At 30.4% G+C, this 19,104-nt stretch overlaps 1 protein-coding gene across 1 annotated transcript in view; it reads left to right on the forward strand.

Moving 5' to 3' along the window:
- The window catches only part of LOC111039474 (melanocortin receptor 5-like), a 113,534-nt gene that overhangs the window by 85,724 nt on the left and 8,706 nt on the right, over window positions 1–19,104 (forward strand). The window contains exons 4-5 of the mRNA XM_022323016.1: window positions 11,089–11,575; window positions 16,035–16,238. Of these exons, the coding sequence (XP_022178708.1) occupies window positions 11,089–11,575; window positions 16,035–16,238 (691 nt within the window). The remainder of the gene's footprint in view (window positions 1–11,088; window positions 11,576–16,034; window positions 16,239–19,104) is intronic.

Below are 19,104 nucleotides of genomic sequence, written 5' to 3' on the forward strand. Positions count from 1 at the left end.
CAAGTACGTCTATGATAATAGTAATGTCACATATTTGTTTATGACATCAAAACATACTGCATTGAAAAATATGAGAATTTTTTTTTAAATTGGTTTATATTAAAAAAAAACATATCATTATCAAGAGATGATGGCATTATAATATTATTATTACTTTTTTAGTAGGGACTTTAATAACAGCCATTATGTGTTTTATTATCATTTTATTTTATTAAACTATTATTTTACAAAAGGTACCTATTTAATTTAATTTCTTAAATCATAATTGAATACAAACTAGAAAGTTTTATTATGCGATATTAATTAAGTGTTTTGGTAAAATTGAATTGAAATTATTTTTTGTTATGTTAGTTTGCAGTATTTGTGTGCATAGAGGAGAATATGAGACAAGATGAATAGAAGAGGTACAATGGGACAACTGAATTCGTATTATTTTTGCAAAGTGTTTTTAGAACACTTATTATTATCATGATAAGAAATAAGAAATTAGTGATATATATTATGAGTTACATCAGTTAATATATTATCTAATATCTCAATGTTTTACTATTATTTCCTTTCTCGTGGAATTATTCAGTGAAAATGTCTACACTATTTGGAGAATATTTTAATTAGATATTTGTATTATTTTTGAAATTCTAACTAAGTAAAAATGTTTTGTTCAAATGAATATTTGTTTTATATTAATGTGGTTTTTGAATGGGTAATTTAAAAATAGTATATTCGGGTATTAGAAAAATGTGCAGTTATAAATCTGTCTGCAACCCCATTTTATCAAATATAGTTTGGGTAAGTTGGAACAGATTACATTTTTTTTATTACCTACTATAATACAATTTAAATTCTAGAATGTGAAAAAATTGAAAACTTAGGAGATTTAACTTATATTTAATGTATAAATAAAAAGTTTTATTAAAAAATAGTTCTTGGAGTTATGTAACATTAAGTATCTCATCTTGTCCCACATTCCCCTACCTATTTTATAAATATATTGTATAAAACAAAATTACTAATACTAGACATTATATTTGCATATACAAACCGAATCAGTATCATATTATTTCTACATTCATGTCTTCATAATATTTTTATACGAAAATAATATCCAATTACTTCGTTTTATTATGTAACTCTATATAACAAGTAATATATACAACAACAACATCGTTTGTTTGAAGTTTTCAACTTATAAACGGTGAATCTAACACTAACACGTATTATACTCAACCGGAATGATTTCACTCGTTAAAAATAAAACAGTCCAAACATAAATCTTAATTTTTAACAACGAAAACGATAGTGTTCATCATTTGGACTTTTTGGTAAAATATTGGTAGAGTAAAATCTGAATAATTTCAAAACAATTATCCCACATAAATTAAACGCGCTGGCGCGTCTGGCGGAATTATTGTATCAATATCGCCTGTATATATAATTTAAACTAATTGGGCATTATTTATCCTATAGTATTATAGGTATACTAGAAAAGACCTCAATACATGTTGATTTTTGAAAATGAACACTTTATTTCTAGTTTTAAAATTTCTACTTTGTCATGTTTAGTGGATAATCTTGTAGAAATATTGCTTACATTATAAAAATGATCTATATTTTTTATATTATCTCCTCTACATCGTGATGGAAAATTAAACATAATATGTAAACAAGCGTGTAATTGGCCAACCCACTTTAACCTAGGAACTTCAAACCACTTTAGAAAAATTGCTATTTATTTGGTATGGAGTTTTTAAAATTTGCATGGTTTTGATTTCCCAGAAAACAAATTTTTTACTTGAGGGGGGGGGGACTTCACCTTAGCCCCCCTCACTTTAACCCAGGAACTTCCAACCACTTTAGAAAAATTAAGATTAATTAAAGCTGGCACTTTATTTTATCCATTTTATAGAAATCGCAGTTCACCGATGGAACTATTAGAGAAATAATATAATATAGACTGTAGTATTCGAAAAATAGATTTTTAAGTCTTTAAGTCGTTACATATATTATAAAAATTTTAATTTCATATTTCTTATTATACAAGCTTTGGGTACAATATCGTACAAAAGCGAACACTGTGATGCACACTGTATAATATATAATTATAATTTAACAATACCCACCTATACGCTTGGCAATATTTTGACATGTCCATACTTATTAATAAATTACGCATAGGTTCGCCAGCCATGCAGGTGTCTGTGCCGATTTGTTCAGGAGTTTATGAACGGATAATATTAAACATTATTGGACACGAACGAGTAAAATGGAAAACGTCAGTTTCAACGAAGTGCCTGCCTAAATATAATATTATTATTAATTCCGATTTCTAGCCTTACGGTGTGCAAACATGTTAGGATCGTATGCTCCCTTAACGCATTGATCGAACGCACGCATTCATCATAGACAATAGCAGGTCGTATATATTAAATAGGTAACATAATAATATTATAACGCATATGGTCCAACATATATAATATAATATATATAGATATTATTGTACAGTGATGAATTGTTGTTGCGATGTTATTATTACTGATGTTGTCCGCGTGTACGAATAATAATTGTGTGTATGAAGTGTTGTATACAACACTATACTACGGTTGGTCGTGTACACACACATCATATTATTATTATTATTATTATGCACCTTCATTGTAATAATATCATAATGTGTTAAATTATTATTATTATTATACGACGGTGTGGTGTACCTATCGCGGTTTTGCGGTCGAGGACGACGACGGAAGCATTATCTGGACGATGTCGGGCTTACACAAATACCAAGCCGGGTAGATACCGGAGATAAAACTAGGTTCGGTCGTAGTAATATATTTCGGGACGCATCTCCGCACTGGTGCAGGAGGGGTTTATTTGAACGGCCATTGCAGGTGGTGGGGTGCAGAAAAAAAGAAGCGAAATTAGAGTACAATAATAATATTATAATATCAGCCATGTGAGAAGCACGATTGCGTTTGGACGTGGTGGAGGTGCCTCTATGGATTCATTTGGTTTTGTTATGATTTATTGATCGTACCCACTCGTATAAATAGTAGGCACTATCGCGCAATAAATTGTTTAAAACAGCAAAACATAGAGTACCTAGATCCCTGTATTGTTATATGATACTATATTATGCATTATTGTGTTGCTCTTTTCGCCCGTGTAAGCTCTCGGTTTATCTCGAGACCATCCGCGGATGATACTTTCTAGGAATGATATGTCTTACGTGATTTGTACTATATAATATATTGTACGTGTTAAACTCTGATGTTTCTTAAAATATATCAATTTTACAGCGGAATCGCAAAATACGCGTTTTATTAAAAAATCCCTGGTGATCGTTCAACCGAAAACTATCCGTAAGTCCATAGTTTTCCTCGTTCGACCTCGTACGAGAAAACCCGTGATTTGAAAATCGATACGTGGCATCACGCCGACACACGTAGTTGTTTCTAAGGGATAGGTAATTTTCACCATAAATGTACAAAACTAGTTTAAGTTTTGAATTTTCCTATAAATGTCTTATGCAGGGTGATTCGCCAAGCATGTTCACCTCTCGTTTTTTCCTTTGACAATGAATTTATTTGAATTCGGATGTTTGAAATTTTTAAACATACTCAAAGACCATATTTTAAAATTTTTGAATTTGTTCGTACCACTTAAGTAGTGTCCTGTGTCCTATGGTGATACAAACTTTTGCGTTTTTCAAATGAAAATCCCCCTCTCTTACTGAAAATTAATAAGTGGATAGTTTTTTTGAAAATTTCGATGTACCACATTCAAAATTCGAATAATTAGTTTTTCAAATATTAAATTTTTTGAATAAAGAATAATAGTTCTTACAACTGGTTTTACATAAATATAATAAACGTAAAATTGTTTCTAGTATTTTTTATGTTTTGGCCATTTTTCCATATTATTAATTATTATTATAACTACAATTTTCAAATAACCATAGCAATATATCTTATAAACTCATTACTATGGATCTTTTATCTTTAGAACTCAAAATTAAATAAGCCAAAAACTACTCGTACTAATTTTTTCTTTGATACTTCAAAAATGTCAGAAAAATTATCAACTGTATAATTTATAGTTGAATAGGGGTGTTCTCATTTGAAAAACAGAAGTTTGTATCTCTACAAGACACTTCTTAAGTAGTACAGAAAATCTCAAGAATTCAAAAATATGGTCTCAAAGTAGAAGATTAAAAAGTTTAAAAAATCAGTTTTTGAAAAACTACATTGTTGAAGAAAAAATGGGATGTGAGCATGCTTGGTGAATCACCCTATATATCTTGAACTTATCGTATGTGTGTATATCGATTTTTTAGCAAAATTTGTTTTTTCTCTCTGAGAACAGATTTTGAGATAAACTTAACCTAACCTAGACTTCGGCATGTTATTATCGTCTTCACGCATAATAAATCCCAATAGGCGGTAAGTACCTACTTCCTGAGGAAGTGCTCGTATATGCAGGCTTAAATTCTACTTTTTACCGGCTAATATATATATATCTTAGTTTTAATCAAATTTTAGGTTTGAACGATTTTATTGTATTCCCCGTAGATCAGCTCCAAGGATATAAACAATAACGGAACTTCATGAATATGCATCCTCAATGAATGCTCAAAAACTAGAGTGATATAAAATTATATTTTTCTACAGGAATGTTCGTTCTATCAATTACTATGTCGGTGTATTAGGTGTATGTATAGGTATTAAATGTTATACGTATTTATAAAACGTAACTTAGTCAAATGAGTGAAATTGTATAACACATTCACTAGAAATGGAAAATAATATATCATAGTATCGTTGTATACATATCCCTGGTAGAATCTTAATTGACGTTAACTTGCATTTAATATGAAGGTACTTAAATACTTAAAACGAAAAACCTTAAAAGCTTCTTATGGAATTAATAATTTGAAAAAAATAATATTTTTACACTTTTATGGTGTCTAAAATAAGAGTTTTCATAATAATATTAATGCGAGGGACGTAAAAAAACGTTATATAAAATAATACGCACTTGTGTGTAATATGAGAAAAGTTTAATAAATGTATTGTCTATTATAAATTTAATTATTTAGTAACACAATGTTTAAAACTTATCGTAAAATATTATACTTAACTTAAGTGGTGCTTCTAGGTTATATATTGAAATGGATTGTTAATCGTTAATGGAACGTTAAATTTGAATTGAAATCCATTTTTTTTTAAATACATTAGTTCGTGTAATTTGTGCTTTGACAAACAACAGTCTTATAGATACAGGAATTAAATTTAGTACCTACATTTATTTCTTAAGTTTTCCGGGAAATAACACGTTACTACTTACAACACTATGAACTATAATTTTGTGTTGTAAAAAGCTTTCTAGAATTATGTGCAATACAAGTTTTGACAATTATTACTGACATAATAATTTAAATATAAATGCCAATAACAACAACAGTTAAAATTTTTTTTTATACCAATGCGGTCATTGCAAAAAAATTGATTATGAGCTCATCATCAATCTTAAATCTTTCTAAAATTGTAATTTATATCATTAATTCATTAATTAATTAATTATTTATCATCATTTCTACTAATATTATAGTACTAATTTTGTTTTTTGTTTCACCTTTACTATACATTATGTATGGTTGAATTATTGATTTCAATAACACATAAACTATATATTTGAGTTTTTATTTAAGTAAGTTACTTTACAGTTTACACTTTTACAAATTGTACTAGGTGATGATATAATGTTGGGTCATAATAATGTTACAAGGCATGCAGTTGTTGTTAATTTATTTTAAAATAAATAATAGAAAATTGGAAAAATGTGAATACTAACACATATATACTTTCTTATGTATACCTACATAAAATAGAGTTTATAAGAAGTTAAAAAGTTTTAAAAATATTAAGTGTTTCTGAATGAAAAAAAAGACTGAAAAACGTTCTTCCTAATGCTCACCTATATACTTTAACACGGAAATGTCAAATGACGGTTTTATGGAGTATATAGCTTAGTTAGTATATAAATTAACTTCCACAAAAGTGTTAAATGTTCGGTAATTAAAAAAAAAGAAATTTTCCAAGACATTAGCTACTCATGACGTTATCTAACACAATAAAGTTTAGTGAAAAATAAAAAAACTCCATTAGCTTTTTACGCAAATGAAAAGTAGAAATTTGTATCGCGCGTGGTTTTAGGATTAAGTTTAATCGAATCGAATTAAGAAAAATACTTAATGCCGATGTATATGTATAGACTTCTTTCGCTATGGGTTTGCTTTGCAGTGTGTATAAACGCGGTCTGAAATGTTTAACGACGATAAACAAATAAAACCTTATTCAAATTATTATTAACATTCGTCGTTTATTCGTTAATCAACCCGAATGGAGATCTCGTGTAAATATATATGTATATATATATGTGTGTGTGTGTTAGTACGTCATGGGCGTCGGTCGAGTCGAGGGCAGATTATTATTTTTATTTTTTTATGTTTTCCGAAGAAATACGCTCGCGCGACTCGGTTTACATTTTAATACGATTAAATAGTATATACATAATATATTGTACGCTCGGCATTGGTTTAGTCGAAACGTTTATTCGCCCGCACTCGTGTACATTATTATTATTTAATATATTATTATAATGTACATAGCACTCGCGTTTTTACATCGTCGCAGGCTATAAATATAAACCATGTACCTACATAATTCATGCAAATAAATGACCGGACACGTGTGAAGACCATCAGGTCCTTGGAAAACATAAAAATGACGCTAATATTAGATATGAAGGTAGGTGGAGACTTTACTCGGGAATCGCGTTCTAAACATTTTTAATACCAAGAGTGTGTGCTATAATACACACGGTAATATATTATTATGATATCATAGCACGTACCGGCTGATTATTTTAATTATTTCGAAAACTTTTTTTTGAGCATTTTGTTGATGAGAAAGTTTCAAAGTTATGAAAATCAATAATTTTTCTCACATTCTTATAACACTATGGGTATAGATGCCCGCAGCAAAATGTCGGTGAACTACTCAGCTCGTCTGAACTTTCAATATTTATACATTCTGACCCACGAATATAAAGTTGTAAGTCATGTTTAATTATAAGCTACTGGTTCAATATTTGTCTCTTATAAATTGTCGTGTACGAAATATTCTGCTTAGAGTAAGAATATGTTTGTCGTCAATTTATGCTCACTGTTACAACTAATTATAAACTTTGAAAGAAATAATAAAAATACTATTATTTTTCAGAAATATTAATGTGGTGTAACGATTTTAAACAATGTAAAAAAAGGAATTTTTTCAAAAAATGATGTCTTTTAAATAGGTACATTTAACGTTACAGCGATTGTTTGGTGATGGAAAAAAAATCACACTACATACCCATTTAATAATATACTTGCTACGCAGTGTGTGTATAACTGTACAAGGCCGGAAACGGCAATAAAACATCCGGATACAATGACGTGTGTAGTCGAAGCGAGTACAAGTAACATACCTAAATAACCTAACCCACCCATACTGCTGTTGCAGCGATGTGAGAAAAAAATTATGAACAGAAAAACGGACCTTCCCGTCCTATAAATATTTCGTCGCGTTTTTAGAAAGCGTATATAATATATATCATGTACAATAGTAATAAGCCACGCACACCATGTACACATCATAATTCATTTTATATACATTACTCTACATCATTCTCCATTATATAATATATTATATTACGTACCTGGCTGCATATACCTACGCCATATTATTACGGAGTACTGTATGACGTGTGTGTGAGGCAAGAGGGGAAACGTTGGACATATTTTTTTCCATCGCATATACTAGTACCTACCTACCTATAAAATATGATATTATAATAACGTTAATATGTAAAACGTATTTGGAAATTTTAAGCTGTATTCCACAATAACGTGTCGAGCGAACAACGCTGATGTTAATATGAATATATTAATGTTATCGTGCTATGTACCTAGGTACATGTATACCCTGCGAAGGAATTGCTACGGGTGTACGCCTGCAGCTGCAGCAGCAGCGAATTTTGTGCGATTGTTCTGAACGAAAAAGAAAAAAACAAAAAAAGTACATAAATAATATTCGGGGTGGCGTGGAAAATTAGCGAGAAAAATTCCTGAACACGTCTCTGCAGAGAAGTCGGCTATTTATACTACGTGTGTTATCACATATTTATATGGTATATTTACAAGTGCGTGTCACCCTACAAGTACCCTCCGAAGATGAACATTTTGAGCAAGTACTTAAGTCTCAAAAATAAAACTATAATTTTTTCTTATATTCAGATCTTAGAACCAAATTAAACACCTAGGTGCAATACGCTAGCTAATATCCAGTTTAGTTCAAAATTCGAACTATCCGTTAAAAATGTAATTAAAAACAAAAGTGTTGTTTCACTAAAAGGTGTATCACATATGTTCCATCTATGTTTCTAAGATTTGTAGGTATTTTCTTGAACTATTTTTTTGTTTATAGGCTGTTAGTAGCGACGAGTATCAACTACTTTCAACGATGAGTATCATGTGAGTACTTATTTTCAACCAGTCACCAAATAGGAATTTGAAAAATTATTTATTTATTTACTGTATGCAATCTATGTATTTTGCTAATTATTTGACTACCTAGGTAAATATATACCAAAGAAACTTATAATTATATTATTATTTTGTCTCATAAAAAATGCATTTTCAAACTTTCGAAAATCACCGAGTATTTTGTATTTATACTTCCAGTTTACTATTACGAATTCAGAGCTAACTGTATATTAGTATTAATGACTAACGCGTTTGTTATTTTCTAAGATTGGTTATAGTAATTCAAACTTGATCCTTTGTGCAATGATATTGTACAACAATTTTTAACTATAGACATTATTAATTTGCGAACCAACTTGTGGTAAGTCATATTTTCGGGATCATTATATTAGGGACAAGCAATAGGGTTATTTGAATTGGGCCGCAATCATTCATCCGGGATACTTACTCTACCGCTACACTTTAAATTATATTTTAATAATAACAATATTTATGTTATAATAATACATTTTACTCTTATAATTTTTAATCGCTTTAGAGCGTATTATAACAATATCATAACATTATAATATATAATACCCTACTATCGTACTGATGTATTATATGTTTATGTAGTGTAAGTTAGAGACCGTAATATTCTATGGGTACGTATATATTGTACGCGTAATACGTTTCGAATGAATCATATGCGTCGGAGCTTCGGCACTTGTTTAACGACAGTAAAATAGCAAGCCATATATGCCCAGCGCTTAGGCCATCCGTTTTCCCTTGTTAACCTTTTTATACCCAATTATATTATATTGAAACAAACTCGCGTGAGGTATTATTCCTACTTATACAAGTGCCTACCCACAGCCTCCTCGTGTTTGCAGTTCCGAGGGTGCACGGAAGTACGTACAAACTTTTTGCCACCGTAATATTATTTTAATGTGTTTACAAAATATGTGTTTTTGATAGAATATTATGTCTTAAACGATTATCGAGTTAGCCGCTTAAAGTATCTAGGTCGTCGTACCCTCTTGCGACGTGTCGACAACAACATCAATATGTGTATAAAATTAAAAATGTTCTATAAGATTATACGACGAGAGTAGGGTGGAAAATGGGTGGGTTCTTGGCCACTTCTCATCTTCAAGCGGGTCTGTAATAATCGAATCCAATGAGATTTTTGAGATTTCCTGTCTTAAGCGCATAGTACTGGGCTAAGACTTTGACGACACACGTGTGAGCCCCACTTTGTTCAAGCCTAATTTCGTTAAAAGTCTGTGGTACCCATATTTTATTGTACTTATGGCCGTTTTGGGCTCGACCGCCTCTGAGCACTCGCTCGAGTATAATATGAGCCATCGATCGCGATGTTCGCGCTTTTAAACTAGAGCGCCGCACGATTTTCAGTTTCAGCGGAAACATTGCAGACTTTTCGACAACGTGCGCACTTTTATTTTTTTATATTTCAGTTAACGCCGTTTGTGGTTATAAAAAAAAAAGGCTTAAAACGTATCTTGCGGTGACTGCGGCTGTAGATTGGACATTTCACACAGGTATATTATTTTATTATATGTGACCACTTACTGTTGATTGGTTTCGAATAACGAGACAAACTGCCAAAGTCGTGCAGTATCACGTAGGCATATGTACTTTGTTGGTTTTATTATACATCATATTCTTTTCTTCAAGAGTAAATTTAAAAATAAGAAAACCTTTTGCTGTAGGTAGGTACTTAATTAAAAAATATGTAGTGTTTCTACGTGAACAGTTCAAACTGCATGAAAACAATATTTTTTTTTAAATCACAAAAATTGTAATTAAATAGCAATATTAAAGTATCTTTCAACAATATAAAACAATTTCCTATGTTTATATCTTCAATATACTTTAAACCGTATTGATAATGATAACATCCTCTCATAACATTTTTCTTCAACATATTTGTATGTATGGTCGTGCACAACTTTTAAAATTACGGATAAAAAGTGAGAACCAAAGATATTAGACGAAAAAAAATACTACCCAAATGTAGAAAGTATACTTAGAAAACATTAGTGCATAGGTAGGTACTATGAAAACGTAAAGTAATAATATTAGAAGAGGAAAGATTATTAAATCTTGATAGAGATAATAATTATAACAGATGTATACATTTATAATTATTTTAAATTTGAGATATTAAATGTTGAGATTATTATGTCGGTCAGGTCTTTACCTGGTCACCCCGGGGTGGGTGGTGGTTGCAATTGTGGAGAGAGGGAGAGGGGAGAGTTCCCTAGTTCAATGTAATATCATACAAGTTCAAATGAAAAAAATTATTGAAATTTGACAATTCGACGCAGCTTAGGACATTTTTTTTTTACCTAAGACAACATTATTTTCTCGATATTATTAGAGCGCGCCGGACATAACTATGTGCTGCCCTTCCACTTTAATAATATGATAAATTATAATTTGTATTATTAAAAGTAACAGTACTTGAACAAGTCCTAACTGCGCATGTCTGTGTGCTTCAGGAACAGTCTGAGGACGCGCAAGCACAGCGTGTGCACGGAACCGGACCTGTCGCGGCGCAACTCGAACGCCATTTTCTCGGCGCTGTTGTTCCGGGAGGAAAGCCGGGCCATGAAAACGTCCATGATGGTGCTGTCCACGTTCCTGTTCAGCTGGACGCCACTGTTCTTGCACGTGTCCATTGTCCAACTGCCGGACGAGGTGGTGTACACGTGCGCCCTGTCCGCGGCCACGCTCAACCCGCTCGTGTACGTGTTCCGGAACGACGCGTTCCGCAAGGAGATGCTGCGCGTGGTGTGCAGCCGCAAGCGGTTACGCGAGTCGGCCGCGGCCAAGGCGGCTACCGGCCACCAGCAGCATCGGCTCATGACGGCCCACCAGGCCGACAGCGTGTCGGTGCACAGTTTCCGCATGTCGTCAGTCGAGTGCCAACACTCGTTCGACTCGGTCACGCCGCCGCCCGCCGACTTTGTCGCCACGTACAATCCGGTAAGTCGCCGGCACAGCCTTGGCCATGAGTCCACCACATAATCCCTCAATGATTTCGATTTAACGAAGTGTGTTTGGATTAACCGAACACCACATACCCAAAGGGATTCGCCACGAACACACCCGCTCACCACCAGGCTTTTATCCATTAATAATGCTGCGAGTTTATTCTGCAAATTGTGACTTTTTAATAGGCATTTTAAATACACTTCAAGATTGTGTATTCTAATACAATGAGTTTTTTCATACGGTCTAAGGGGTTTCAATTGTTAAACTGATGATTTTTTAATGATTTTAATGCACATAAATTCATATTCAAATTAATCTGAGTTTTACCAGTTATTCAATTTCAAATTATTAACAATGGTTGTACATACAAAACAATATTGTGTAATTATTTCACAGTGCGCTACTACATATATTGCAATCACTACATTTCATAACCTGTTATAATATGCGACACATTATTCGTCTTTATTTATAATACTATAATTCGTTTTCTTTATTAAAAATTATATATACGTATTTTGATATAAAATATGTATTCGATATAGGTACTTATTGTCTCTAGCATTTGGATGGAACATTAAAGTGTTTTATAAAGCAACCTCTTTCTCATTTTTTATAATTGCTAAGAAAGTCATTTCGTGTCATTTTGTTAACGTGACAAAGAGTTGCTTTCATACTTTATACGTATGTGTAGTTTTTAAGTACAGGTACACTTCACAATTTTTAGGTAGGTATTTATTCTGATTTTTGATATTTATGGAATAATTGAATACCGTAAAACGTTCATTACTTGAGGTTCTTATTGAATTCTAACTTACAAATACTAATCAAAATGTTAATGTTTTTTTTTAATCAAGTTTCTAAGGTTTTAATTTTTTAACTAAGTTTTATGTAGAAAATAAAACCATAAAACATATAAAGGGTCCATATTAATTTATTACATAACTTAAAATATGTAAGTTTATTTAATCAATTTATAAACATGTCATTGCAATAATTAATGGTGTTTGTCTACTGAAATAGTTACGAAACCTTTAGTCGTCAAAATACATATTTTATTTTTGATATATAAAGTTCGAAACTCTTATGCAATGACCATGATCAATGAATCTAAATTGCATGATGTATATCAATGATTTCATTAGCAAAATTGAGTTTAAGCCATATTGGTATAATTATTTAGAAGTGAAACGAATTCATCAGAAGTCTGTTTAATAGGTTTAACAGTAAATAAGCTCCGTCGACCATATTGTATTGCGAGTGAAATATATATAAATTTATGGCCGGGCCATATATGCACCTATATATTATTATTGTCTTTTTAAAACTTTTTTAATTATTTCTATTTGCGATCGAAACGACAAAGTAATACCTTTCGTTTATTGTTCACCGGCAACTTACTGCTCCATTAAATGTTTTCAGTTGCGCGGAAAGCTTCATTGCCCGTCGGTGGTATACATTTAACGAGTATCACACAGTGTGCAAACATTTGTTAACAGATTTCGATCAAGTATCTGGGAATAATTATATTAAAACGCCACTACAGTGTGTGTACCCGATTAGCATGTAATACCCACAGGATTAACGGTACCTATATATAGTATGTAATCAACGTCAAAGGAAAAATAAAGATATTAAATTTGAAATTTGCCTATTACATGTTTCTATATTATATCTATGCTCATAATACGGTATGTATTATGCAATACGATGCATTTATGTGTATTCACTTCCGAATACATTATGATTTAATAAAATATAATAATAATTAATGCAGATATTAATTTATTATGGAGATTTAAATTTAATACCACTACCTATCCTTTGTTGTACTAACTATACAAACATATTTACGAATATACTTGTATACGTCGTAAATAGGTACTACAATGGTACATATGGACCTGTGACATATAATCATTTTATTTTGGTTTTTATTGTTTTTAAGCATTCCCGAAATATATTTTGCTTCCTTAAATTAATAGAACTATATTCGACGTAACATATTATATAATATATCAGCTGCTTTGAATGTCTCATTTGTTATTTTAATCACCGTCGAGAATGTCACGAGAAATGTCTTACAATTGTATTCACGTTCAAAATCTGATCTCTAAAAACCACTAGGTATAACTGTGCCATGTTTATTTATTTTGTATTTTGTTCTCGGTACATTTAAACTAAAAATATACAACTTTTATGAGACAATTTTCGTATATGAAATTTATAGCTCTACTGCAGCTTTTGAAATAGATGGGCGTGGTGTAGATCTATCTACAGTGTTGTCGAATCAATTAGATTTTTCAACCCTAGGACATGATATTATATTATTGTTAAATTCTAAAACGACAAAAAGGTCTGCCAAGTCCTTTTGGATATTATAAAAAAAAAAAAAAACGGTAATTACGATATTTTGTATATTATATATGTACAAAACGTTCAGTCTTTCAACAGCTGCCTGGCCTAAAATCATGACTTCACTTTATTGTACAGATTATCCTTCTTCAAATAAATCTAGACGAGGAGATCACTGCTATTACATAAATTAAAAGCTGACATGATAATTCTGTTTTCCCTGGCTTTATTTTTCCTTAAACACTCAAGAGCGTACGTATGAAACAGTACAGGGAACTGATACGGCAAAAGAAGTAATTACATTTTGCTTTTTTATTATTTAGATAATTGTAGGTACCTATGAGGCTTTTAAAGGATTAAATTGTCATCGTTTGAAAAAATAAATTAAACAATGCGAAACTGGGAAAACGATTTTATCCACCTTGAACTTTTTTTTTATTAATACAAAATACAAATACATCATATAAGTTAATATTAATTTTAATTATATTTGTATTGAAGGCATATATGTGCATTCAAATATTCCACAACATTATGAAGGTGCTCAAATGCTGTAGTAATTAAGGGTAGGCATGAATAAGGTTTAATAGTTAGCGTCATACAGTTAAACAATAGCTACCAATTGTTTTTATAATACTATATTAATTTCCATAATATGATTTTTTTATAATTTCCTACATTGTATTCTCATCAGTTCAGCCATATCTATATATGTATGAGTTCTTATAATTATGTCTATTATGCGCTTTATACTGCAAAATAAAATAAAATATTTATTAATCAATTTTTTATTCAGGTAATATGTTATTTATTGTTGTAATAAATATTTGAATTTAAAATATACAAATTTACTTTAATTGATAAGAAATAAAATCATATTGTATTATACAACGAAAAAATAGAATTTACAACAAAAGTTATAATTTTTAGTACTTATAAATGAAAGCAAAAAAAAAAGAGATAATAGGGCGGATTACTCCATAAATAGTTTATATTTATTAAAAACATAATTTATATTTTATATTTTATATTTTTTTAACTTTCCCATATTTTATGATACATACAGTTTAATGGATTTTATTAAAGGTCGCGGCTACTCGTTTTTCGTTGATATAAAAGTATTTGATTTAAAAACTTTTCTTGTGACAAAATTAAGTATGACAAATTTGTATTATTTTCTCAGAACTAACATTAAAATTGTAATTTTTAATATTATGAGATAAAATATATTACTTAGAGTATACAATTTTATGACCCGTACTAGTTTCTAAAAGCTATAAATACATTTATTTAATGTAATAATGTAAATTAAGGTTTCGCAGTATAGGTACCGAATGTGGTTCATAATATATAATGTAACATATAAATGATAATAATTATTAAAAGTATCAACATTTAATTAGTTCTTAATCAATTTATATTCATCTCAAAACGTCAGTAAAAATCCAGTTTTCAAATTATATAAGACATATTGTATCATGTATCTAATGTCATCGCCGTGGAAGCACGTATAAAAAAACGGCATGACAAGCTTGTGTAACGTTCATCATTCGTAATTTTTATAGTCTAATAACGTGCTGAGCTTAATTTTTATTGATAGGGTTGACAGTAATTTATATAGACGTACTTTTTTTTTTGAGGATTAATGTTCAGAGTGTGATTTACTTAGAACATAGTGTAAAATATTTATTAGAATAATAATTGAAGACCCGAATACTATTATAGATTTTGAGGGTAATCCGTTCAATCCAAATGATTTACATCCCATATTAACGTAATGAATCATCATTTAGAAAACGCTGTGAGTAGAAAGCGAGGCAGACAATTTTCAACGGTAATAGTATCAATCAACAAGCCCGGATTAAGGAGCTGAAGGAAATGTGGATCAATGTTCAATATTATGAAATAATAAATGACCGTTTTATTCTGATTGATCGCGGTTACATATTGTATTATATCTGATGATAACGGAAACACCCTTTCGTTCGATATGATATTGTAATGAACCATACTAAAAATGATTTAGACACAATATATTAGTATGACGAGGGAAAAAATTAACCTTTTTGATTTTTTTATGACTATTATCTTTCAGATAAACGGATCAGAGCGGTGTACGCGATACGAGAGCGTAACGTTCCGTTTGGCCCAGCGCCGTTGCCAATACTGCAGCAGACAGAGCTCAGACTCGTCGTTGAGCAGTAACTATCCATTACTGGTCAACAAAAACCGTTCGTCGAGCGAGCCAAACACACCAAAACATCACAACAACAACGAAAACCGAATCGTCATGTTTAAGGTACAATATTATTGCGAGTACATGATATAAGCGGCGGGTATCTCACCCCACCCCATACACGGGCGTAGATCTAGAATTATTTTACTTTAGGGACGATTATTATTATTTCACACATTTATCAGACACAACACTGACAGGTAATAAATTATATAATTTCTTATCGTTCAAAAATAAATGTCAACGGGGGTCAAGGGGGGGGGGGTGGGGGTGCCATACGATCTAGAAGTGGAAGAAATTAGCATCAAGACGGGATGATAAAACAATTTATCGTATCGTACGAAAGCCCCAAAATCCCAGATACCTATTTCATTCCAGATATTAAATTTAGAACTATGGGTATATCACCGTCCAACATACAAAATGCCAAACGTATAATCTTAATGTATTAGCCGGTGTAAATCTATAACAAAATGTAATTTATGTAACAAATGTATTACATATCTGATTACGATAGAGCGTCAGAATTGTTGTGTGATAACATCATATTATGTTGTTAGTACTTGTCAGGTATAATATTATTAGCAAACGCCTGAGCTACACCCTAGTGACAGACGACAGCTTACAGAATACCAATTTTACAGAAACATATTGTGTATTAAGGAGTAATATGGATTTTGTGTATATATTATAGATTATTGACGGTTTTCAATTATTTTGAAATATATAAATTAATATTGGTACAAATGATTTTTTGTTACATCTTCTCCGCTTTTTTTTTAATGCAAAATAGTAAAATTTGCTATAAATCTATTATAAATTGCCCCATTGAAGTTAATTAAAATTAAATTGTTTAGTTTATTTTTCATTTGCTGTTTTATATAAATTAAATGGTTTTTTTGCCCCTTTTCACATTTTAAGTGCTTTTTTTATTGTTTATATTGCCTTTAAATCTGAGCCCTACTTATAAATAATGATGATATAATCGAATTTTTATTTTATCTATTTTAATCGAAATATATAGCACATGTCGAAAGTTAAAAGCTGATAATATAATAATGTCTGCGTAAAAATAATCGATTGATTATAATGATATACAAACTCTATATTATTTTATAGACTTATAGTATTATTTTAAAAATTGTACAGAGTTACCGTTCCGCATATTATATGATCACATTCTTGTAACATATAATATTAATCGATAGCTGTAGAACAATTATAGCAAGTCGTGTATCATATTAAATTATAACTTTATACAAAATAATAGCTATAGTTACTCAACTTTTAAATACTTATGGGCACTGTATTGTATATTCTACAATAGCAATTAAGTTACTGATAACAAACATCCATGTATTGTCAGTATCGAAATAAATGTAATACCTATTCAATAGTATTACTTATCATAATAATTTAAAAACGAGTTGAAACATTTGTCGCATCCGTTATAATATTACAACGGTTTTAAAATATTTCATGTCGTTCCATAAACTGGCCTTGATTTACCTTTGATTGTATGTTTTATGTATAATATATTATAATTGTTTAGTTTCAATTCAAAACAACTTCAAATATTTTCCTCTGACATTTTACAGTACACAAATTCTTTCTAGAATATGAATTTGAAATTGTATTTAAATACAAATACATGGTTCAGGCAAACAAAAAGTTAAATATGGCCCCAATACGAAGTATACGGCCTCATTCAAACTTTAAATATTTATAAAATTCCTATATGTACGTTCCCTTGTAAAAATCTCATGGGATTAAATAAGCATAGATATTTCTCAACAATGGTCGAAAAAAATGCATGATGATTAATAATATTATTATTCTGTATGAGGCTGTGCAAAATATTTTATATAGGTACATGAAACTAGAAAAATAAGAATTTAAAAAACATAATAATATGCATAATTATGTCTGAAAACGGTTGAACTTAAATTATACCACGCATTCACTCGCCTATGAAATGTAAAATTAAATGTCAGAGTTTAATGTCTTTATGGTTATTGTTCTATTTTACGTTAAAACTTATTATACATTTCTCACGAGTTGGGTTCATCATAAATTATGTCGACGTGTCTACTTTATTCAAAATATACCAGCAGCTTTATAAACCAGTTGGACCGGTGTCCAAAGAAAAAAGTACATATTATATATATTAAAACTTAGTTCAAAATTACTCTTTTTGGAAAACATTTTGAACCACGTAATTCGAATGATAACAATAATCATCTTTATTACCGAAGAAAACTAAAACTCTATTTACATAATAACATTCGATCAGGCACTATAGTCAGGGGTTGGGTAATGATATTAATAAAATATATAATGTAAGTGCGTTTACCTTAGAATGGTGTATCTGTATTTGATATACTTACGGACTGCAATTCATACTTATATTATGTATATATTATACTGATTCCGACTATCAATAGGTAGTTCATTCAATTTTGATTTTTGATAGACTACACGAGGACCATGACTACGGTCGGAACCGGCAAAGGTTTTGTCCCAAAGAATCAATACAATAACAAACGTATACATTATAAATATAATCTTGTATAGGTACATTGTACATTTACTCAAATATCTGGAAAACCATAATATCATCTATCTCACAGCGCATATTACTTACCGTTTGTTATAAATAAACATATAAAAGGATATTACTGTCTTACAATATGAAAACACACACAATGTATATAAATATTATGTATATTAAACTTTTACATAAATATTGCGTTGTACCTATTATTAATATAAAGTACGATATTTATATATCGTGTTATATATAGTATTACACTATTATACTTATATGTACCTATATACATATTAAGTGAATCGAGTATTACGTCGAGTATCGTTATATCATATGTCTTGGTCGTCGAATAGATCATTGATTAGTTTACTGTCTGAATAG

This window comes from Myzus persicae, unplaced genomic scaffold (genome assembly GCF_001856785.1).
Source record: "Myzus persicae strain clone G006 unplaced genomic scaffold, MPER_G0061.0, whole genome shotgun sequence".
Lineage (NCBI taxonomy): Eukaryota > Metazoa > Arthropoda > Insecta > Hemiptera > Aphididae > Myzus > Myzus persicae.